At 56.5% G+C, this 21,538-nt stretch overlaps 11 protein-coding genes across 12 annotated transcripts; 6 read left to right on the forward strand and 5 right to left on the reverse strand.

Annotated features, from left to right (window-relative positions):
• Positions 1-105: 105 nt before the first annotated feature.
• On the forward strand, positions 106-1,116 carry KRP23_1532 (uncharacterized protein; the record flags this gene model as incomplete). Its single annotated transcript, XM_067886150.1, has 1 exon — positions 106-1,116. One exon carries the CDS (start codon positions 106-108, stop codon positions 1,114-1,116), a length of 1,011 nt encoding a protein of 336 aa, XP_067752108.1.
• A 268-nt stretch (positions 1,117-1,384) lies between these two features.
• KRP23_1533 (Clusterin-associated protein 1) lies at positions 1,385-2,767 on the reverse strand (the record flags this gene model as incomplete). Its single annotated transcript, XM_067886162.1, has 1 exon — positions 1,385-2,767. One exon carries the CDS (start codon positions 2,765-2,767, stop codon positions 1,385-1,387), a length of 1,383 nt encoding a protein of 460 aa, XP_067752109.1.
• A 136-nt stretch (positions 2,768-2,903) lies between these two features.
• KRP23_1534 (uncharacterized protein) lies at positions 2,904-3,989 on the reverse strand (the record flags this gene model as incomplete). Its single annotated transcript, XM_067886173.1, has 3 exons — positions 2,904-3,051; positions 3,125-3,828; positions 3,885-3,989. The coding sequence occupies 3 exons, from the start codon at positions 3,987-3,989 to the stop codon at positions 2,904-2,906; spliced, it is 957 nt and encodes a 318-aa protein (XP_067752110.1).
• Positions 3,990-4,099: 110 nt separating this feature from the next.
• Positions 4,100-6,220, forward strand: KRP23_1535 (RAC family serine/threonine-protein kinase-like protein; the record flags this gene model as incomplete). Its single annotated transcript, XM_067886184.1, has 4 exons — positions 4,100-4,121; positions 4,190-4,402; positions 4,466-6,142; positions 6,195-6,220. The coding sequence occupies 4 exons, from the start codon at positions 4,100-4,102 to the stop codon at positions 6,218-6,220; spliced, it is 1,938 nt and encodes a 645-aa protein (XP_067752111.1).
• A 721-nt stretch (positions 6,221-6,941) lies between these two features.
• Positions 6,942-7,882, reverse strand: KRP23_1536 (Dual specificity protein phosphatase 2; the record flags this gene model as incomplete). Its single annotated transcript, XM_067886190.1, has 3 exons — positions 6,942-7,450; positions 7,549-7,714; positions 7,769-7,882. The coding sequence occupies 3 exons, from the start codon at positions 7,880-7,882 to the stop codon at positions 6,942-6,944; spliced, it is 789 nt and encodes a 262-aa protein (XP_067752112.1).
• Positions 7,883-8,144: 262 nt separating this feature from the next.
• KRP23_1537 (E3 ISG15--protein ligase Herc6) lies at positions 8,145-11,923 on the forward strand (the record flags this gene model as incomplete). Its single annotated transcript, XM_067886191.1, has 8 exons — positions 8,145-8,227; positions 8,291-10,880; positions 10,947-11,021; positions 11,092-11,181; positions 11,255-11,380; positions 11,441-11,597; positions 11,661-11,803; positions 11,894-11,923. 8 exons carry the CDS (start codon positions 8,145-8,147, stop codon positions 11,921-11,923), a joined length of 3,294 nt encoding a protein of 1,097 aa, XP_067752113.1.
• A 180-nt stretch (positions 11,924-12,103) lies between these two features.
• On the forward strand, positions 12,104-14,701 carry KRP23_1538 (ATP-binding cassette sub-family F member 1; the record flags this gene model as incomplete). Of its 2 annotated transcripts, XM_067886192.1 has the most annotated exons (2): positions 12,104-13,473; positions 13,562-13,610. In XM_067886192.1, the coding sequence occupies 2 exons, from the start codon at positions 12,104-12,106 to the stop codon at positions 13,608-13,610; spliced, it is 1,419 nt and encodes a 472-aa protein (XP_067752114.1). The 2 variants fall into 2 exon arrangements, with proteins under 2 accessions (XP_067752114.1, XP_067752115.1); XM_067886193.1 differs by having other exon boundaries at positions 12,104-14,701.
• Positions 14,702-15,149: 448 nt separating this feature from the next.
• On the forward strand, positions 15,150-15,884 carry KRP23_1539 (40S ribosomal protein S24-2; the record flags this gene model as incomplete). Its single annotated transcript, XM_067886194.1, has 3 exons — positions 15,150-15,224; positions 15,308-15,376; positions 15,615-15,884. The coding sequence occupies 3 exons, from the start codon at positions 15,150-15,152 to the stop codon at positions 15,882-15,884; spliced, it is 414 nt and encodes a 137-aa protein (XP_067752116.1).
• Positions 15,885-16,416: 532 nt separating this feature from the next.
• Positions 16,417-16,884, reverse strand: KRP23_1540 (uncharacterized protein; the record flags this gene model as incomplete). Its single annotated transcript, XM_067886195.1, has 1 exon — positions 16,417-16,884. The coding sequence occupies one exon, from the start codon at positions 16,882-16,884 to the stop codon at positions 16,417-16,419; it is 468 nt and encodes a 155-aa protein (XP_067752117.1).
• Positions 16,885-17,578: 694 nt separating this feature from the next.
• KRP23_1541 (Transmembrane protein 87A) lies at positions 17,579-19,509 on the reverse strand (the record flags this gene model as incomplete). The annotated part of the gene is made up of 5 exons (XM_067886196.1): positions 17,579-17,894; positions 17,988-18,079; positions 18,151-18,545; positions 18,613-18,734; positions 18,812-19,509. 5 exons carry the CDS (start codon positions 19,507-19,509, stop codon positions 17,579-17,581), a joined length of 1,623 nt encoding a protein of 540 aa, XP_067752118.1.
• Positions 19,510-19,679: 170 nt separating this feature from the next.
• On the forward strand, positions 19,680-21,394 carry KRP23_1542 (Transmembrane protein 87A; the record flags this gene model as incomplete). The annotated part of the gene is made up of 4 exons (XM_067886197.1): positions 19,680-19,844; positions 19,902-20,513; positions 20,589-21,116; positions 21,215-21,394. The coding sequence occupies 4 exons, from the start codon at positions 19,680-19,682 to the stop codon at positions 21,392-21,394; spliced, it is 1,485 nt and encodes a 494-aa protein (XP_067752119.1).
• Between the last annotated feature and the right edge of the window lie 144 nt (positions 21,395-21,538).

The following is a 21,538-nucleotide window of genomic DNA, read 5'->3' on the forward strand; positions in this document are numbered from 1 at the left end:
TAGGCCGATTTTGTATTCTCGCTGGCGAGAGACAAAAATCAAAATGTTGAAGTGGACCACATAAACCGCTTGAAAACATCGAATTTTGATTTGGGAAATCGCTAGATGAATGCAATGAGCACCAGGAACACCAGGTTGGGCACGGTCAACTACTCTGAAGACGAGATGCAGCGCCTGAACGCCAAGGTGCGCGCCGTGCTGCCGCGAACGGACGAGGACTGGCTGCGCGTGGCCTACGATTTCAACCACCAGCGGCCGTCTGCCGTCCCGTTCCGAGGCGTGGACAGCCTCAAACGCAAGTTCACGAAAATGCTGTACTGTTCGCGGGGTGCCAGAGTGCCGGACTACGTAGTGGAGGCTAGGAGGGTGCGGGATCTCATCAGCCAGCGCTCGGAGGAGGACGGGGATGAAATGACGGAGGCGGAGGGGAGGGACCTGGCACTCAGGTTGCAGCAGATGGAGGAGGAATATCGACCGGTGGTGGAGGGCAGGAGGCTGCAAATGACGGGGGATGAGACGGTGCCGCAGATATCGGCGGGGGGTATTGGGGTGTTGAGGAGGAGTGTGGAGGGCAAGCGACGCTTCAGTGAGGACCAGACGCCGAGTGGCCGGAAGAAGCTGAAGGTTTGGATGCCGATTTCTCGTGTACGGGAGCTGATGGGAAGTTGGGATGATACTGCGACAGAGACAGAAGAAGCTTCGACGCCTGCAAGTACACTATCCGCTGTTAGAGCAGGATCGAACCGCCATACCTACAGGACCTCAGTGAACCACCAAGGAGGTGGGGTTCTGTCTGATTCGGGAGCGACGCCACCGCCCGCTGGTGATACGGCCCGACCAGCTTCAACTCGTGAGACGCAGCCATCCGGGGTCATGGACTTGCTGCTGCAGCTTATGGCTGCACAGCAGATTGAGAACACCCATCGACTAGAGGCAGAACAGGCACGACGAGAGCAGGAAAAGCGCGAGCGTGATGCACGTCGACGTCAAAAAGACCTTCAGCGTCAGCAAAACCACCGAGAGCTCATGCTAGCAATGGCAGCAATGGTGGGCGATCGATTTCCAGATTCCTTAAAGCATTATCTGAACGAAGATGAGCACCCGAGCCGGCAGTAGGGACCCGCAACACAAGCGCCATCTTCATATACAACGTCAGTTCTGTTGCCCGAACATCCGGTCGGGACAGCGCCCATTCTACGGCCGATTCTGTGAAACTGCATGTGAACCCTGAGTAAATGAACCAGCCCCGGTGACGTTGTAGCAATTTCCTAAAGGCACAACAAATTGGGATCACGCTGTTGATTGACTACCTCAAAGATTAGAAGTCGCAGAGGACATCCTTTCTTCTCGCAGGTCTTCCTATTGGCAGCTAGCAAACACGAGCTCAGAAGTCTTGGTCGGAGTCTGAATTTGTCTCCGAGCCCGATGCCCCCGATCCTGAACCGGAGCCAGAGCCAGAGCCAGCATCGGAGCCGGAGTCATCATCGTTGTCAATGAGCTCACCAGAGTCCGCTAGTGACACCTGATCCGAGTCCGAGCCATCTGCAGCAGCACCTTTCCCTCCAGCGCTTGGAGCTACGCCATCGGGAGCGCTTTCGTCACTTGAATCGTCGTCGTCACTGCTTCCACTGCCGCTGCCACTAATGTCCGAGCTGTCCTCGTCAGAGCCAGCTTTCTTCTTGCTCACAGCAGCACGGCCCTTCTGGTTGCTCCCGGGGATGCTCGCTTGCCGTGCTTTACCACTATGTCTGTTGTTATTGTTGGCCTCCATCGCGTCCAGCATCGAGTTCTCAATCTGGTCCTCCTGCTCTCCACGCAAGATGGCCAGCTCGTCGTCACGGAACTTCTTCTGCAGCTTTTTGAGCGACCTGTCGTTCTCAGCGAGCTTCTTCATCTCACGACTGTTGTGCAAGTCCAGCTCGCGTTGCAGGTAGTCGAGGTTGCGGAAGCGCTCACAGTAGATGGCATATTGGCGTTCCAGCTCCTTCTCCAGCTTTTCGTATTCGTCCATGAACGCCGGACGAACATGCTGCAAGCTCTTGAGCCGCTTTTCGCTGCGTTCGAGGTCTGTCTGCGCCTTCTTGATCTTAGCAGCGAGAGCTTTCTCTTCGGCATCCAGCTCCACGACTTGGCGTTCAGTCAGCTCGACGTTCTCTTGCAGGTTGACCAAAATCTCCTGGATACTGCGCTCGAGGAACTTCTGCTCGCTCGAGTTTTCGTTGTTGGTGGAGAGCGCGTCCAAGAAACGGATGGCTTGTTGTCGTGCATCACGGACATCGAGCTCCGTCTCCAGGAGATCGTACAGCTTGGCACCGGACTGCGTGATGTCCGATGCCAGCTGCCGAGTGGCCTTCGGGTCCTTCACACGTGAGCCCAACAGAGACTTCACCGACACCTCGTCGTCGTCGTCGTCAGGCTCTTGCTGTGTAGCGAGGTCGATCCGCGAGGCTTCATACAACACGCGAGCCAACTTGATCAACTCCTTGACAGCAAAGCCGTCAGCTGCGTAGAGCCGCTTCGGGTTGAGTCGGATGCGAGCCTTGGCCAGTACTTCCGTCGCCACCTGCGTGAGGAACTCCACCCGGTCGTCCTCCGTGTCAATCTCCTCCGTGACGCTCGAGCTCGGGTCGTACTTCTTCACCATCCAATAGAGCAGATCCGACACCAGCTCGAAGTTGGGCGTTCGGAAGTTCTCCATCGAAATGGGGCGCGGGTAGCCCAGTGCACGCATCATCTCCGTCAGGTTTCGCAGCTCGCGGAACGACATCGTTGACGCGTGTTCCGACAAGCTATTGATCCTTTAGCGCAGCAGCAACAGCTCGCTTTATCTCGCTCCCTTTTTGGCTGAGGCGATCCACCCGACGCGGTGCGCCGTTTCGCGGATCCGGGATCTCTGCGCCGCTCTACGCTTGTCTATCCTTGCGCCTGTACCTCGCCAGCATGGTGGCGTTGCCAGACGTGCCTCCAGTGTGAATGTACATGAGCTCTCGCTCGCTACCAGTAGAGTCCTCCTCCCTAACCTCCCCATCAAGTCTCGAAGCAACACCCAGCCTACCGCGATCCAGCACTTCGTCAAGCACTTCATCGTCCTGCAAACAGCGTGTGCCAAGCGAACGCGCCGTACACGAGGTCGAAGTCCACCTCGGTCTCCTGCAGCACCTCGTGGTACATGTCATGCAGCGGCCACCACAGTCGTCCAAAGTGGCTTTTCCGCTCGGGCGTCAAGACCTGCGGCAGCAATGCCGTCTGCAGTTGTAGCGTCGGGTCTTCGTCAATAAGCTGGCGGAACTGCAGCTGCAAGTACGCAGCGTCGCCCACACAAGGGACAGCGTACAACTTGATCTCTGGGTGGAGATGCTGCGCCAAGTACAGCGCCGTCGTGCCTGTACCACAAGGCAGCACAACCGAGAAACGCTTATCCTGCGTCTCCACGTACTCGTTGATCTCCTCAGCCAGCAGTTTCACGCCGTCCTGCGCTTCCGGGAACGCAGCTCCTTGTGGGACGTACAGACTCCTCGTGCCCGGTGGAAGTCGCAGCTCTCCATCCAGAAACGCCGCAAAGTCGCGAGTGCGAACCAGTTCGTGGTACGCGTCAGGATGCAGCTGCACGTGCTTCATGCCCAAGCTCATAGCCAGCGCCAGGTTCCCCTCTTCCTGTTCTTCTCTCAGGCACAGTTCCCGACTGAAATACGTGAAAGGCACTTGTCTGGCATCGGCCAATTGCGCCAACGCCAACATCGCGTTGCTCTGAGAGCCGCCGAAGCTGAGCAAGTGCGCGTCCGAGAAGAACTCGTCGCGCTGCCTCACGAACCAGTACATCTTGCGCATCTGCAATTGATACGTCAGTCTCCAATAGAAACAATGTCCACAGCCTCTTGCAGTACCTTGTTCCCCGCCAGGTGAAACACGTCGTCCCTCTTCACATGAACGCGCTGGCCGCGGAAGACCACACGACTCACGGGCGACTTGCACCACCTCCAGCCCTGCATTGTTAGCTCGCTTTAATTTGCGTCCATATTCGTACTTAGTGATCGTCCACAACGCGACGAGTTCATCCGTCGGCGTCAGTTTCCAAGCGGCTTCTCCCCGGGACGGCGGCATGCGGCGTCTAAGCTCCCGCAGTGCGTAGCTGCGTCCTCCTCCTGTGTGTGGTGACTGTGTAGACTGAACTGACTGCTGACTGCTGCAGGCGCGGGCAAGAACTTCAGCCTCAAGAGCGAGGAGGATGTGGAGGAGCTCATGCAGACGCTCGTGGCGCAGATCCACGCCAAGCTCAAGAGCGAGCTCAACCTGCGCGAGATCTTCATCCCCAACTCCAAGGCCGAGGCGCGCTGCAGCGTCTTCGTCTCGCACAACTACGCGGCGTGTCCCAAGCTCTGCGTCTTCATGCAGCCGGGCGAAGGTCCGGCTTTTGTCTTTTTCTTCTCAGCAGTTTTACTAATGCTTTACTATATATTAACGACAGGTATGCAGCCAGGCATGTGGAGCCGCACGATCCACCCCAAGACGGGCTTCCAGGGCTCCATGATCCCGTACTTGAAGACGGCGATCCAGGGAGGCTACGGCGTCGTGATCTTGAACCCGAGCACCAACTTCTGCGTCGTGAATGGCCACCGAGCCAAGATCCTGCACTCGGCCACGCCCGAGGCCCACGTGGCGTACGTCTGGAAGAACTACATTGTGCCCAACGCGGCGCAGGAGATCAGCTTCATCGTGCACGACAACGCCGGCGTGCTGCTCAAGTCCTTTCTGTCCTCGTTGAGTGGGCACGAGGAGCAGCGGGTTGGCGGCATTGCGTTCATTGAGTCGACGCACCAGGTGTCGTCGGGGGATAGCAACGCGCTGAGGGAGATGCTGCGTGAGAAGGCGGTGAACTTTGAGGCCTCGACGGAGCCCATGTTCACGGTGATCGGGTCCTCGAAAGCACGACTTGGATGCACCTCGCTGTCGGTGGGACGCACTTCGGGCGAGGCGAACAACCGCGAGTGGACGGTCCACTCGGTGCAGACATCGGCGTTCGTTTTCCTGCAGTCCATTGCCAATGGCATCGAGGACTCGCTGCATGCTATCCGCGCAACGTTCCCGAACAAACTCATTGTCACGGTTAATCGTGCACGGCTGACTGGACAACCGTACAACAACCCGTTCGCGGTGGTGCAGTGCGCGGGACAGAAGAAAGAGACGGTGGGCAGTCATAAGCACACGATGGACCCCGAGTGGAACCAGACCTTCTCCTTCCCCGTCACGTCGAGCGAGGCTAAAGTTGTGATCATAGTGAAAGACAGATCCTTCCCGATGAACACGTCGCTGGGCCAGGTCGTTGTGAACATGAGTGAGGTGGGCTTGAACCGCGCTGACCGTCGATGGTTTTCACTGCGCGACGAGAGAGTGCCGACGGCACACGGTAACGGCGAGGTCGAGCTGACACTCGAGTGGGTGCACGACACGTTTGTGGCTCGCTCGGACTCGTTCATCCGCGGGAATCGCATGCCGACACTGGAGTCTCAACAGCAGGGGGGCGATGGCGAGAACTGCTGTTACCTGTGCAAGACCACTTTCGTCTTGCACCGCCGGAGATACTGCCGCATGTGCTTGCGTCTGGTCTGCACGTCGTGCTCCGATCGCCTGTTCCTCCCAGGATTTAGCGAGCCGAAACGGGTGTGTTCTGGTTGCTGTGACCTTCAAATGATGCTGCACAACAAGCTACCGCGCATGAGTCCGAATGGCAATGCTGCGAAGGTGCCATCCGACGAGAAACTGGCCGAGCACACGCAGCGAATGGAGGCTATGCGGAAGCGTGAAGAGGCTGAGAAGCGGCCGCTTTCTATTAACGACTTCGACCTACTCAAGGTTGTCGGTCGCGGCGCCTTCGGTAAGGTGCTTCTGGTTCGCAAGAAGGACGGCAAGAATGCCGGCCAGATTTATGCTATGAAGATCCTCGTCAAGTCGCATATCATCAAGAACGACCAGATCGAGAATACAAAGGCGGAGCAGCATATCCTAAAGGAGATCAGCCACCCGTACGTGGTGCGGCTGCGGTACGCGTTCCAGAATGCCGACAAGCTGTACTTGATCATGGACTACTACCCGGGCGGCTCCATGTTCTACCACTTGCGCAAGTCGAAGCGGTTCGCGGAGGACCGTACGCGGTTGTACATGGCACAGTTGCTCACAGCACTGATGCACCTACACAGCAAGCAGATTGCCTACCGCGATCTGAAGCTGGAGAATATTTTGATGGACCCGAAGGGGAACATCGCCCTGACCGATTTCGGTTTGTCGAAGGAAGGGCAACTTGTTGAAGGCGCGATCCGCGCCTCTCAGTCCGACTCGGGCATGAAAACCATTTGCGGTACAGCCGAGTATATGGCACCCGAGCTGCTGCGCCACCAACCGTACGGGAAGGTGGTGGATTGGTGGAGCTATGGCATCCTGCTGTTCGAGATGCTGACAGGGCGAACTCCCTTCGTGGATCGCAACCGCCGGCAGATGTTCAAGAACATTATGCAGTCGGAGGTGATCTACCCCTCGCACATTTCGCCGGTTGCGCGGTCGCTCATCTCGAAGCTGCTGAACCGCGACCCCGCACGGCGACTCGGTGGCGGCCCCAACGGCGGCCGCGACATCATGGCCCACCCGTTCTACGAGTCCATCGACTGGGACCAGCTTATGCGCAAGGAGATAGAGCCTCCTTTCGTCCCCAACGTCTCGAGCGTGGACGACATCACGAACGTGCCCGAGATGTTCCAGAACATGGCGGCCGTGGACTCTCCTGTCAACAAGAAGAACGGCGAGGGCCACCACTTCGACGACTTCACGTACCAGGAAGAAGGATTCATTATGCGCGCAACGCACAACCCACACGAGCACTGAGAGAGCTATGCTAATACATCGTCTGTACATTTCGTTGCAGAGCAGCCTTGTTACATGCACCAGCAAGCTCACTCTTCACGGTCCAGCTTCTTCTTCTTACTGGACGTGTCTCCGTCCGCATCGACTCGATGGCGCTTCAGGTTCGGGGGGAAACTGGGTCCGATGACCACCTTCTCCTCCTCCTCCTTCTGCAGTGTCACGCTGTCGCCGTTGCTATCGTCACTGGCGGGTTCTGGCTCGACTTTCCGAGCTCGCATGAGGTGCGGCGGCAGTTGTGGTCCAATAGAAGCAGCAGCAGCTTCATCGTTGCCGTCAGATGCTGGTGTCGGAGGCAGTTGTGGCCCTGCCGGTCCGCGTACAGCTCTAGCCCCTTTATCCTTTGGTACAGTGCGCTTCAGACGGCGCTCATACTCTTCCAGCTGCCGACGGAAGCTCTCGTTCGGGTTGGCAATAGCACGACGCTCGACTACGAACGCCAACGCCTGCTCGAAGCTCATGGATCGCAGCTTCATGAGGTACGCCACGACCATGGACGACGAGCGACTCACTCCTTTGTTGCAGTGAACGAGGATCCTGCCTGATCAAGATGGAAGGAGAATGCACACCACACGCCGTACTTGGCCATCGTTAGCAACTCCATCTTGTAGCAAAGCCCCCACCAACAGAGGAAGATACCATAGTACTTGGCTTGGTCTATGAAGGCGATGCAGCCTTCCAGCATCCCCGAAATGTCCTCCGCCTTGTTGTCGAAGATGGGGCAGCGTCGATACGTGAACGCCTTGTCCTTCTCGAAGAAATTGGGCACTCCCGCCACCGGGTCCATCTTCTTCGGGGGCGTCACCTGCATCATCCATCAGCTTCCGTCTTCCTGTCCAGCATGCAGACCAAAACTTACATTTAGAATGTGCGTGATGCGCAGACGCTGTAGCTGTTCCTTGTCACGCGCGTGCGCTCTGGAACCGAGGAACACGTGCTCCAGTATCTGCGACGGCTCGGCGTCGTCCCCCATACCTCCTAGTTTTCGCTCCAAAAACTGCAAGGGATCCGTTATTGAAAATGGATGGTGTGGTGTGCACGACGTGAATTCCCCATCGATGTTGGACAAGTATGTCGAGCATTGCTAAGGTTGGAGCCATGCCAATATGCTGCTCGATAGCGACCTGCAGCCCGAAATCCCTGCCAGCATTTTAACGACCCTCGAGCGCGTCGCGGCTCTTCGTCTTGACTGCGGATTGCCTTCCCCCGAGGCAAGAAGGTGACGCTGCTCAACGATGGGAGGTCGGTTCTCTCGAGTCCAGTACCGAGAGCAGGATGCTGCCGTTTTGAGCCACTTGGTGCTGCTCACTCAAGTTTGGTGCGTCCTAGATGCCACGAGCTGCTGCTTTTTGATAGCTAACGTTGTTGTGTGTGCTGGTAGGGGGCTGGATGAGATTGCATTCCTGTCGATGAGGCTGCGTCGCCTGTCGTTCAACTTCTGCCTCACTTTCCAGCAGTTTGAAGACCTCGTGGGGCTTCGTAGCAATCCGCTGTTCAAGACGATGCTGCATCGATGGTTCGCCACTTTCCAGAACACCCACAGCAGCAGCATCGTGAATGGACTCGAGTTCCTTACCGCGTTGGCACTTTCCACCGCGGATGGGAAGCTGGACGAGAAGGCGGGGGCTGTGTTTGACATCTTCGACTTTGACGACTCGGGCGCCATCACGCGCGACGAGCTGGGGATTCTCATCAAGTCGGCAGTCCGCGGCTTGTCGAAGGCCACGAAAGGCTTGGGCCCAAGACTTGCAGCGCTGTGTCCAATGCGTGAGGTGGCCGAGCTCACTCGCCAGTGCTTCGTGCACTGCGATCTCGATGACGAGCAGGATCTACCCCGTGCGCGGTTCATCCTTTGGGTCAAGCAGACGCCTAAAATCGTGAACTTGCTACGTTGCTTCGTGCAGCGAGAGTACCTGTCAGAGGATGAAGCCGCTCTAGTTCTCCAGAGGTGCACCCGGGGGATGCTGGCGCGTCGAGAAGCAGCTGAACTTCGTCTCGATCTGCAGCTTAAAGTGGAGCAGGAGCTGTCCCAAGCAGCCCAGAAGATCCAGGACGTGGTCGTCACACGCAAGAAGAAGCGAGAGCGCTTACGACAGCAAAAGGTGGAGCAGTTCGCTCACCATGGCGCAGTGTATTCGTTTGGTGCCAACGCTCGAGCCCACTTGTGTCATGCTCACATGGAGCTCACCCGACACGTGACGTCTCCCTTGCTGGCGGCATTTTTCAAGAACAACGAGTTGCGTATATCCCGCGTAGCACTGAGCGAGACGCACGCGAGCGCTGTGGCGTCTGATGGTCAGGTGTTCACGTGGGGTGCGGGCGTACCAGGTTCTTTTGGCTTCCTCTTGCCGCCGTCGTCACAAGACGGCAGCAGTTTTAGCGGTGGAGGTGGGGTGATTCGCAGACAACCCACTAGGGTGGACGATCTGAATGACGTTGTCATTGTTGACTCGCGACTTGGTAGCCACCACTCAGTCGCTCTGAGCGCAGGCGGGTTAGTGTATACCTGGGGCTCTGGTGGCTACGGACAACTCGGGCATGGCGACTTTGCTACAGCAGATGAGAGTTCCGAGCGCAGCGACGCCATCTTTCGATCCCAATTCGACCCACACAACGGTCGAGAGTATCCCGTGATCGATTTGCCAATGCAACTGGACTCGAGCTACTTCGAGGAGATGAAGGTGACGCAGATCGCTTGTGGCTACTACTTCACGTTGGTCGTGACGGAAGACGGCAGCGTGTTCAGTTGGGGGGAAGGCTCCGATGGGCAGTTAGGCCTGGGGTTCGCGGACGCTTTTCGTGTAGGCTTCTTGGACCCCAACATTAGCGGCAGCAACTTCGTGTACATCCCTTCTCCGACGCGTATCGACGCACTCAAGGAGCCCATCGACAGTGTTGCGGTGGGTGGCAACCACGTGTTCGCTACTGGTCGTGCACCAACAAGACACGTGTTTGAGTGGGGCGCTTGGAAGCGGCGTGGTGCCTCGGACGCACGTGAGAGCGCCTTCACGCCTCTGGAGAACGCTGCGCTCTCTGCTCTCAATGTGCACCACATTGCAGCTGGGAAGGAGCATGCGCTAGCTGTGGCCTCGCGCGTTCAGGTCTCCCTCACCATTGACCAGTTCCCTTATCGTCGTCGACCTAGTGGGGCTAACGACGATGAAAAAGACGCCGAAGACAAGTCTCTGCGTGCGATTGCGCTGTGTGCAAGGTTCGGATCTCAGCCGGCACAACTCTCGCGTGCGATCACAGGCTCAGTCTTCGCCGTGCCATTGCCCACCGCTGACTTCGGGAGTTCCTTTCAGACGAACTCAAGTGTATCAGCTGCATCGCCTGCAGCAGCAGCAGCGTTGAGCGCTGCAGTGTATAATCGCTCAGACGCGCACCTCCGATCGAGTCTCGCCCGCTGTACTGGCAAAATTGCATTACTTGATCGAGGGACATCCACAGGCCACTGGGTATCGCTGCTAGTGGACTCAACGTGCCCTCCGGAACTGCTGGAGATTCCGTGTGTACCAGCAGCTTTTGGCCCGCCATTGAGCGCTACAGGAGTGCGGGCACAGCTTTTTTATTCGCCCGAGAGGTTATCAAGCCTGCGTTTGTACGTCCGGCCGGATGAGGTTGTTGGCCGCATCGCCGTGCTGGAGTTTGGCCAAGAAGACGTTGCTTTTGATGCAGACGCTCTCGAGGCGAGTGAACTTATTGGGCGGCTCATGCATTCTTTAGTTGCGCTGGTCAAAGATGCCCAAGACGCGGGTGCTGTGGGTGTCGTGGTCATTTTTGACTTTCTTGAGGCCGACGCTTTCTCGCTTGAGGTGGATGACGAGGATTGCGACAGTGCTGCCTTCACGATTCCTGCAGTCATGATACGCAAGAGTCAGCATGGCGAGCTGTTGCTCGAGCAGCTTCAGACCCCTGGAAGGCGACCGTGGTCTATACTTTCGCACAAAGAAGACGTACTGGGAAAGCAGGTAAGCCTCGATGCTTCGTTTGAGAGAGATGCAATCCCTTGATTCATGCCACGTTGTTGTGTGCAGATTTTGACGGCGCAGAAGGCTGGGGCGAAGGCAGTGATGGTCGCTCAGACTCGCGTTGATCCCGACCCAGCAAGGGTGAGCAAGCGGATTCTGAAGTGGTCTGATCTATTCGGGTTGTTAACATGCACGGTTGCTTGTTCTGCAGTTGGGAATGAGTGTGTTTAGTGCAGGTGACGATGAGAAAGCTCCTAGCAGCTCAGGAGTGAAGATCCCGGTGATATCAATCCCTTACGGGGTAAGCACCAACGGCTGCCTTTAACATGTTGGAGCTGCTCAATGATGTCTATCGCTTTTCTCAATCCATTTAGGTGGGAGCTCGAATGAAGGCGAATTTGGAGGGTGTTGAAGCCGAGGACTCGCAGTGCCGCATCGCCCTGGCTGGCGCAGGGACACTGTATGCGTGGGGACTCGCGGAGAACGGGCGACTGGGACTGGTATGTAGTAGACTATGAAGTTATCTTGATGTTTGGTTGCTCACAGAGGGTGATGCACAGGGCGACATTGAGAACGAGTCATTGTTTCAATCGGGCTACGATGGTGCTCGACAAAAGAGCTACCAATTCGTACAGGATCCGGAGGTCATATCAACGCTGCTGTTCAAGGAGATCACCCACATCTCGTGCGGGGAAGAGCACTCAGCTGCAGTGTCCAGTACGTTGTGCTGCCCCCTGCCACATCGATTGACCTGACATCATTGCTCGTTTGCTGCTGTAGGCGATGGTACGCTCTACTGCTGGGGAAGTGGTCGCTACGGAAAGCTCGGCACCGGATCCTTGGAGGATGAGGACACACCTGTGGCCATCGATGCGCTGGGGTCCGTCAAAGTCGCTCGCGTCGAGTGCGGCGTGAACCAAACGGTGCGTACAACTTCAACATGCATGGAAATGGCTACATTTTCCGAAAATGTCCACTAACGTCCGCCAATGTCTTCCTGTATGTCCACACAGCTGGTCGCGACGCAGAACCCTTCCCTGTAGAGCTGCTACAGACTGTAGTAGCGATTGATGCTACTGCAGCAATCGCCACAGTCCGCGAACGAATTAGACACCGTTTTATAAATCGTCGCATAATTCACCCAATCACGTCACCACCTCTCCTCCGTCGTTTTTATCCAGTCATGGCGTCACTCCCATTTCATCGGATTGACCCATAGAACGATGGCTCGCGGCAAGAAGAAAGGAGGCCGCCGCGGCGACGACTCGGACTCGGACGACGCCAAAGCAGCACCGCCCGCGGCCCCCGTAGCCGTAGACGAAGGCGACAAGAAGTCGGCGCGCAAGGAGAAGCTGAAGGCCCGCAAGGCGCAGCGCCAGGCCGTCAAAGCCAATGAGGAGCAGGCGAGCCAGCGCACAGCGTCGGACGCCGAGCAGGACGAGGACGAGGAGGATCCGTATGCGCAGGTGGCAGCCAGCATGAGCAAGAAGAAGAAGAAAAACAAGAAGAAGCAGGTGAACTTTGCGGCGCTCATGGACGACAGCGACAGCGAGGAGGAGGAGGAAGAGCAGGGAGAGGAGGAAGAAGAAGAGGAGGAGGAGGAGGAGGAGGAAGACGAGTACGCGCAGGCCGCTGCCAGTGTGAGCAAGAAGAAGAGCAAGAAGAAAGACAAGAAGAAGGTGGAGAGCGAGGAGGAAGAGGAGGAGAAGCCTGAGCCGGTCGTGGAGAAGAAGAAAGACAAGAAGAGCAAGAAGAAAGTGATCTCCAGTGACCTATTCTTCGACCCCGTGGATCAGCCTGAGGAGGACAAGAAGGAGAAGAAGAAAAAGAAGAAGAAGTCCAAACTCCCGTTCGAGGCCAATGACGACGAGGAAGAGGAGGAGGAGGACGGCGAGAAGAAGAGCAAAAAGGACAAGAAGAGCAAAAAGGACAAGGAGGGTAAGCGGCTCAGCAACAAGGAGCGCAAGCGCCTGAAAGAGGAGCAGGAGCGCCAGGAGCGCGAGGACGAGTACCACCGCGCGGCCAACCCCATGGACGGCGCGCAGTTCTCCGTCTCGCAGCAGGCCTTCACGGAGGACTCCAACTGGGAGAACGCCACGGACATTCACATTGAGAACTTCAGCATTAACGCGCACAACAAGCTGCTGTACGACAACGCGTCGCTGCACATCAACGCGGGCGGCAAGTACGGTCTGGTCGGCCCTAACGGCCAGGGCAAGACCACGATCCTGAAGATGATTGCGCTGGGCGAGCTCAAGATCCCGCCCAAAGTCGACTGCCTGTACGTGGAGCAGGAGGTTGTGGCCGACGACACTCGTGCCGTGGACGCCGTGCTGAAGGCTGACGCCGAGCGCTGGGCGTTGCTGGAGGAGGAGAAGCACCTGCTTGTGGAGCTGGAAACTAAGCAAGACTCGGCGCTGGACGACCGATTGAACGAGGTGTACGAGCAGCTGTCGACCATGAACGCGTCTGCCGCTGAGGCTCGCGCGCGCCGTATCCTTTTCGGTCTGGGGTTCGACTCAGCCATGCAGGAGAAGGTTACGAAGGACTTTTCGGGCGGTTGGCGCATGCGTATCTCGCTGGCCAAGGCCCTGTATGTGGAGCCGACGCTGCTGATGCTGGATGAGCCGACGAACCACTTGGACTTGAACGCCGTCATTTGGCTGGACGACTACCTTCAGAAGTGGAAGAAGACGCTGCTCGTGGTGTCCCACGACGCCGACTTCCTGAACAGCGTGTGTACGGAGGTGCTGCACCTGGAGAACAAGAAGATTGTGCACTACAAGGGTAACTACGACATGTTCCGTGACATGGAGAAGCAGAAGCGGAAGCAGATGGAGAAGGCGTGGGAAAAGCAGCAGAAGCAGCTTCGTAACCTCAAGGCTTCGGGCAAGTCGTCCAAGAAGGCCACGGAGATCGTCAAGAAGAAACGCGAGCCTGGTGCTCGTTCGTCGAAGAAGAAAGCGCTCACGCCCGATGACGCTGCGGATGCGTCGGCCCCGATGGACCTGCTGGAGCGACCGAAGGAGTACATTGTGCAGTTCAGCTTCCCGGAGACCACGGTTGTGTCGCCGCCCATTCTTGAGGTTCGCGAGGCCAGTTTCCGCTACGGCGATGGCCCGTACCTGTTCAAGAACTCGGACTTCGGTATCGATACGACGTCGCGCGTGTGTATCGTGGGCCCCAACGGTGTGGGTAAGAGTACGCTGCTGAAGATGATCACGGGCGAGGTTATCGTGAAGGAAGGCGAGGTGCGTCGCAACCCGCGTGTGCGTCTGGGTATCTACAGCCAGCACTTTGTGGACAAGCTGCCCATGGGCGAGACACCCGTGGAGTACCTGCGTCGCCTGTTCCAGGACCAGACGTACCAGCAGGTGCGTAACCTGCTTGGCAAGGTGGGTCTCGAGGGCCACGCGCACGAGATCAAGAACCGCTTGCTGTCGGGCGGTCAGAAGGCGCGTGTGGTGATCGCCGAGCTCATCCTGATGCGCCCGCACATCCTGATTATGGATGAGCCAACGAACAACCTGGATATCGAGTCCATCGACGCGCTTTGTGACGCTATCCGTGACTATGAGGGCGGCGTGGTGATCGTGACGCACGACGCGCGTCTGATCGAGTCGACGGAGTGCGTGCTGTGGGTGTGCGGCGGCGACCAGGACGTGGTGGTGTACGACGGCACATTCGAGGACTACAAGCAGTCGATCCTGGACGACCTGCACAAGCAGGCGCAGGCCGAGGAGGAACGTCTGGCCGAGAACGCCGCCAAGAAGGCCGAGGCCCGCGCCCAGAAGCTGCTCGCCAAGCCTACCGAGGCGTAGAGTGTCGGTTTGTACAAGTCGGAGCGGCTACTGCCATAACAATGTTTGCTGTGCATAGCTGGGAAATTAGACGCGCGAATCCGTCGCTAACTTGCATATACTTCCTACGACCATTTGATCGAGTGCGTGTCCGCAGCATGCATGTTGCAACATGTACGTTGCCTTTGCACTTTAGTGCCAGGCCACTCTTCAGCGGCAATAGACCTTTAGAACTGCATCCATTCTGTAATCATATTGTCAAAGTAATCGCTAACGATTGGATTTCACCTTTAATATCGAATAGACCTTCTGCATTAGATATACAGTTTGGCCTTCGCGCGATGATTGGCCGGTGCGCAGAGCGGCGGATTGGTTGGCTCTGGCGGTCTTTCGGCTCGGTCGCGCCGTCCGCCAGCAGCTCATTCCATTCCCCGCAGAACTTCTCGTTACTAAGTCAAAGACAACAAGCATGGCTGACAAGGTCCCCGTCACGGTGCGCACGCGCAAGTTCCTCCGCAACAGCCTGCTGGCTCGCCGCCAAATGGTGCGTCCCTGCTTCTCCTCTGCGTACGCTCGTCTTCGTCTGCCCCTGTGCTGACCTTTATCGCCTATTATTGACGACTGCAGGTGGTGGAGGTGATCCACCCGGGCCGCGCTAACGTCCCCAAGGCGGAGCTCCAGGAGAAGGTCTCCAAGGTACGACACAAATTTACTGAATTCTGTCGCCGATCCACCCGCCAGCCAGCAGCACAGCTAGACGCGACACAAAACATACAGGTCACAGATACAGGACGCCGTTCAGAGGCGAATGCACTGCCGATGCGCTTGCTTTTCTCTCGGGGTTCGGCATCAGAGAGCTCTGCTGGCTGGCTGGGAAGACGAAAATCAGATGCAGAGTGGATGGCTGACAGTGCTGGGGTGTTGTATTGCGCAGATGTACAAGGTGAAGGACGCCAACACGGTCTTCCTGTACGGCTTCCGCACGCAGTTCGGCGGCGGCAAGAGCTCGGGCTTCGGCCTCGTGTACGACACGGTGAACGACGCCAAGCGCTTCGAGCCCAAGTACCGTCTGATCCGCCAGGGTCTGATTGAGAAGGTCGAGACCTCGCGCAAGCAGATTAAGGAGGCCAAGAACCGCGGCAAGAAGATCCGCGGTGTCGGCCGCCGTATCGCTCGCCACAAGGCTGCCAAGGCCAACAAGTAGAGTTGAGGACTCGGTCGCTACGGCGATTTCGAATCTGGCACGAGCTCGCGCCTGCGCTGTTCGCCGCGCTTGGCTCGTTGTCGCCATTCCGCTGAGAGTATTTTGGGGAACAAGAAGGTCATGCTGGGAAGTGTAACTAGTCAAGAAACTCACACGTTTGCTTGATCCACCCACCACGTCGCCTTGTCTGCCTCAAATGTATTTTGTCAGAGACTTATGCTGTTGCCGTCTTGTGCTAGTTGCTTGGAGTTTGCAGGTGGGAATGGAAAGACATGCGTAACGTGACGCAGAGCGCAATGGAAGTTCTATGCATTATGGGGACGGAAAGCTGTCTGCTTGCTGGCAAACTGCGCTCATAATAATACCGGGACACGAGCTGATGGCGGTGGTGGTCGACTTCAACACGGAGTGACTTGTCCAACGAGAGTCACACGAGTTTGACTCGGGCAAGCTTTTCATAGCGTAGCTGCCTGGAACACTCTACTCTCGGCTCTGGAACTGGGGTGCTTGACTCGTTGAAGCTTCGGGTGGGCTATTGAACGACGCAGCAACCACCTTTGGGCACTCCTTGCACCATGCCTGGGCCGGCCTGTTTGCTGTAATGTGTCCGATTCGAGTAACTCATCTCTACCAGCGCGCCACCGGTCTCGTCCGCAAATGTGAGCTGTCTACCCGTTTTGGTGATATTATACTCATTGCCGCCACTTGGAGGTGCTGGAAGAATCTCCGCCGCGCCGTCAATGTCGTCTTCTTCAAACTCGTGGCCGGTGGCATCTGAAGTCCCGTTCACCTTGAGATTACTGTTTCTTGTCGTCAGCGGTGGCCTTGCTGCTTGAGGTAGACCATCGCCGGAATTGTCTTGAGTCATGAAGTCTGGTGCCGTTGTCGGGTCCAAATCGAATGCAGGCCCTCGATAGCTTGCTGTATGGTCTGTATTCTCGGTCTGGATGTTTTCGGACGAGGTTTCCGTCGCGAGGTCCTGCCAGTCATCGTCTCCCATGCCGAGTTTGTGTCGTCTCTCTCCGTCTGCGTTTGCTTCCATTGGGTGTACTGATTGGCGCATGAAGCCTAGAGATCTTGTCTAGGCGCCAGCAGTTGGTTTGGCTGGTGGCGTGTGTCTGTTCTTGAGCGTCTCGAGAAGCAAACCGAAATTCACTTTACGAGAGCAAGGCGCATCAGGCGGCTGACTTCCTTGTGCAGTGGTTAACGAAGCTCTCGTCCTCGCTGACCCTGGGTTACCCGGGCCAGTACTAACTACCGACTGGCCTGGGTTGCTACTCGCAGGTGGGTATTGTTGTCCTGCCCTTCCTTGGCGTTCTGGTCGAACTATGCGCCTCCAGTTCTGGTGCAGGCAGCCATCGCTGCACAGACAATAATAGGGACGAGAGAAACTCGCGTACCAAATGGATGACAGAGCAGTTTTGTAGCCATTTGGGTTATGCTAAGGTTAACTTTTCGTGAGCAAGAGTAACAACAGATCGACGCGCTGCACGAGCCCACAATATGTATTATAATACTTCCTGCAATCTCTACATGTACTTTAGTCAAAGAACGCGATTTCAATTTGTCAACCGCATAATAATTATTCTTTGCCTTCGTGCATGAGCGTACACTTCCTCGGCTCAAAACCGACACATACCTGGCACCTCGGACATTTCCTCTACTGTCTCCAATCCGGATATTGTGGTGCCATTTTACAACGACTCGACGGTGGAAGGAGGACTTGTATCCTTCGCAGCCGACGCTGGAGCAGGCGACAATTTGGAAGGTGGGGAGTTTTCATCGTCCGCCGCTGAAACCACGCGCTGCGTCAACTCGATGCCGCGCGCGATCGAAGCTGGTGTCTCCGGTTCACGACTGGGAAGTTGGTCCATTTGCGCGTAGAGCAGACCATGCTGCTTTGGCCGCCACAGATACACCGCTACCATTAAGATCCCAAAAAAGAGCAGGCGCGTAGCAGCCCACACGACCCATGTGTACGCCCACGGTAACCAAATTGCACCGGAGTAGCTGTAGCATTCCCACGACAGCATATAGAGACATATTTCAAGTATTAGTCACGTAGCGAGACAGCAAACGATAAACCTCTGGATGAAAGCTTACACAGCTCCTTCAATTGCCATCAGGACAAAGGAGATCACAACGTAACCCACGAGAACTCGGTTCAGTGACGAATACATTTGCAGTTTAGCTGTCTGCCAAGCATACAACAAATATTGATTAGAAAGGAGGAAAAATGACCCGCAGGCATTATGACAAAGCTTACCTGGCCAAAAGCTGCAAGGTTCTTGCGCGTCAATTCGAGCGACAAGAAAATCCAGCCTCCAAAACACGCATTGGTCATAATGACGAGCGCTTCCCACACCGCAGGGGGCCGCACGTCACCATCCGACTGGTTGGCTAGATGGCTCACCTCTAACGCCCCGACTGCGACGAAGTAGCATACACCGAGTCCAGAAACCACGAAAACTTCCGGCCATGAAATCTCCATCCGCACAATGCCGTAGCCCAGACTGACTAGCGTCGTTGCAATGCGTGCTACCATACCAGCTAGTACTTTCACGAATGTGGACAGCAACACCGAGTCCGGGTAGGGACAGCATACGGGAACGCCAGAATCATTCAGGAGCTTATACGTCACAAACCATGCCAACGACTCGCCTGCACACACACAGCAATCATATCAACTACACATCTCTTTCCAAAACGCGATGCCAAAGCGACATACCAGTTGCAAGTAGCAGAACTGCAAGCAAGAAATAGTGAGTTCCCACCACGCTCTGCCGATGGCGACTGATCAAAACCAAAAAGTACACGTCCAGTGCACCATACATCAACGACAACACGCCACTACACAGCAAATAAAACATCCACAATAAATAAGTCGTTCGTCCACCTTCACCGACACTAAAACGTCTTCGACTCACTTGAAGGGGAACAGCCCATACAGCAGTCCTGGCAGGTATCCGTACGGGTTGTGGAATGCAATCTTCGCGTCCACATGCAGCAACGGGTCCACCATCGGATATGCCACAAAATCGTCTGCACTCACAGGGTAGCCGAACGCCGCACTCTTCTGCTTCCAGCACGGCACCAGCAGCATCGTCTGCAGCCCGCCTTCTCTCGGATAGAACGTTGCGTTCATCCGCAGCTCCTGGTCGCTGTCCATTGGGTAAAACTGGCCCTGCAGCTGCCCCTCCACGTTGCTCCCGTTGCTGAAGTTCCAGCTACAGGCCGAGCGGTCGTCGAAGCCCGCAGCGAGCGCCGCGTCCGCCGAATACGCGGCCAGGACGACGCCAAAGTCGAAATAGTCGCTCAGTCTGCGCACAGTGATGGCGTCTTGCACTTCGTCCTTCTTTAGTGGACGCATCGTCGCATCCACGCAGACACTAGATCGTCCGGTGAGCCCCCAGGGCCCGCGGCCGTCCGCAAACATCCTCTCTGTGAACTTGCAGCCCGTGACTTTCTCGTGCACCTCGTGGATCGAGCAGGAAGCCAGCAGGTCTCCACGACATATCATCAGAAGAGCGAGAATGAGCAGCGTATAGTGGTGTCCACTGCGAACTGAGGAGCAGCCTACGAGACGCAGCGCGGCGGCCGCAACACCGCGCACCAGCGGCGCCATCTTGGTTGTCCTTGTCGTGAATCGGGAGTGATGGTCAACTGTCACACTCGTCTTCAAACTGATTTCGACCAATACAAGCCGTGATTGGCTTCTCGTCTTTTCTACCAATGAGAAGATGAATCCTTCTCCGATCACTCGACATCGTCGCCAGAATCGAAGAAGCTCCCAACATGTCGTCGCTGCTGCTGCTAGCGGCGCTGGCGCTGCAGGCCGTGGCCGCCTCCATCTACCCCGTGGAGAGTAGCTACTGGGTGCCGCCCTTCCAGCGCGCCGAGAAGCTCTTCGCCACAGACCAGGGTCCCATTCTCGCGCGCACTGGCAACTCGTCGGTCACTGTACGTCTTTATATATCATGATGCGAAGGGCCTGCGCTAACCTGTTTCCCTCTGTAGATCGATATCAGCGGCGTGAATGTGACGCAGGACATGGCCGGCTGGAGACTCGTGGTCTTCTTCTACCACGTTGACAACTACGAGGACTTCACGGCCGTGGCCGACAAGATCGAGCTGCTGGCTTGCTCCGACGTGGCAGGAATGAAGTTCGACGGTATGTCGGATATCCAGCGCTTCGTGTTCCCCGTGTCCAACGAGTCGACGCCCACAGTGAGCGCCAACGTGTCGCACGTCGTCAACACGAGCGGCTGGACGGATACGCAGGTGTTTGTCTGTGCGGACGATGAAGGCGCGGCGACCGAGACGCTGACGTTCGCAGGATCCATGGAGGTGCGCAACCCGTACGGACTGTTACCGGCTGTGCTCTACGGTATGCTGCCGTTCAGCGGCTTCTTGACCATTGGGTACTTGGTGCTGGACGTGTTCTTCGTCTTCCTGTTGATCCGGTACCGTCACCAGCTGCTGTCGCTGCACTTTGGCATCCTGTTGATTTTGGTGATGGGGACGGCGGCGTCTGCGGTCTGGTTCTACGCTTTCTACCGCATGAACAAGACGGGCGAACCGGTGTGCTGCCCCTACCCGACGACGTTCCTGATTGCCGTCATTTTGGACGTAAGTTTGTGGATGAGGATATAGTGGTTGATAGCAGGCTGACACTTTTGCGGAATGTTGTTTTGAATTGTGCAGACATTTGTGCGTACGCTGGCGCGTATTATCCTGTTGGTGGTGTGTCTGGGCTACGGCATTGTGCGGAGCAACCTGAGCCGCGTTGAAGTTGGCGTGATTACGTTTCTGTCGCTGGCTTACTTCGTGTCGGGCATTGCTGATGAAGTTACGCGCGGCACGTCGAGTGGAGCGGACTTCCGCGAGAAACCGACTGCTTGGTCGTTCATCCAGCTGCTGTGCAACCTTGCGTTCATCATGTGGATCCAGTACTCCATGGAGCGTATCCTGCGCGCTCTTCGTGACCAGAAGCAGTTTGCCAAGCTCTGCATGTACCGCTGGCTGGCCTGGTCGCTCGCCGCCTTCATCGTGTTTTTCACCATTCTCACGGTTGTGGCCGTCTGCAGTCGGCTTGGCGTCTTTGAGTGGGACGTTGAATGGGAGTGGATGCAGCTCGTGGCGTGGCCTGTGCTAAACTTCACGGTCTCGGCTGCTATGACCTTCATCTGGCGGCCGACGCAAAACAGTTCCCAGTTCGCCTACTCCATGCAGGTACGCTCCGGAGACCGATTGATGTATACGTGGTTGCTCTATCGTTTGGTACTAACGATAACAATGCCGTGTTCTTGTCATGCTATAATGCTGTACAGTTGCCGATGACGGACAGCCCCGGGATCGAGATGACTCGCAACACACACGGATCCTCTTCGGATGAGGACGTGAATCCGGAAATGGAGTCCGACTCGGACGAAGAGAATCCGCGCCCTCCCATCACCGAGAAGAAGCTGAAGAGTTACAGCAAAGATAGTGACGATATGGAAGGGGTTTAGCCGACTACTCATACCAGGTAGTTTAGTGGGCTAACTCGTTTTTGTATTGCGCAGTGTGTGCGTGCACATTGATACAAATCAAGAAGCGGAGGGTGAAGAATGAGAACGACACTTTTGTACGAAGTTGGATCCCACGCTCTCAAG

The sequence above is a fragment of the Phytophthora ramorum genome (genome assembly GCF_020800215.1).
Source record: "Phytophthora ramorum isolate Pr-102 chromosome Unknown Phyram_PR-102_s0001, whole genome shotgun sequence".
Taxonomy (NCBI): Eukaryota; Oomycota; class Peronosporomycetes; order Peronosporales; family Peronosporaceae; genus Phytophthora; species Phytophthora ramorum.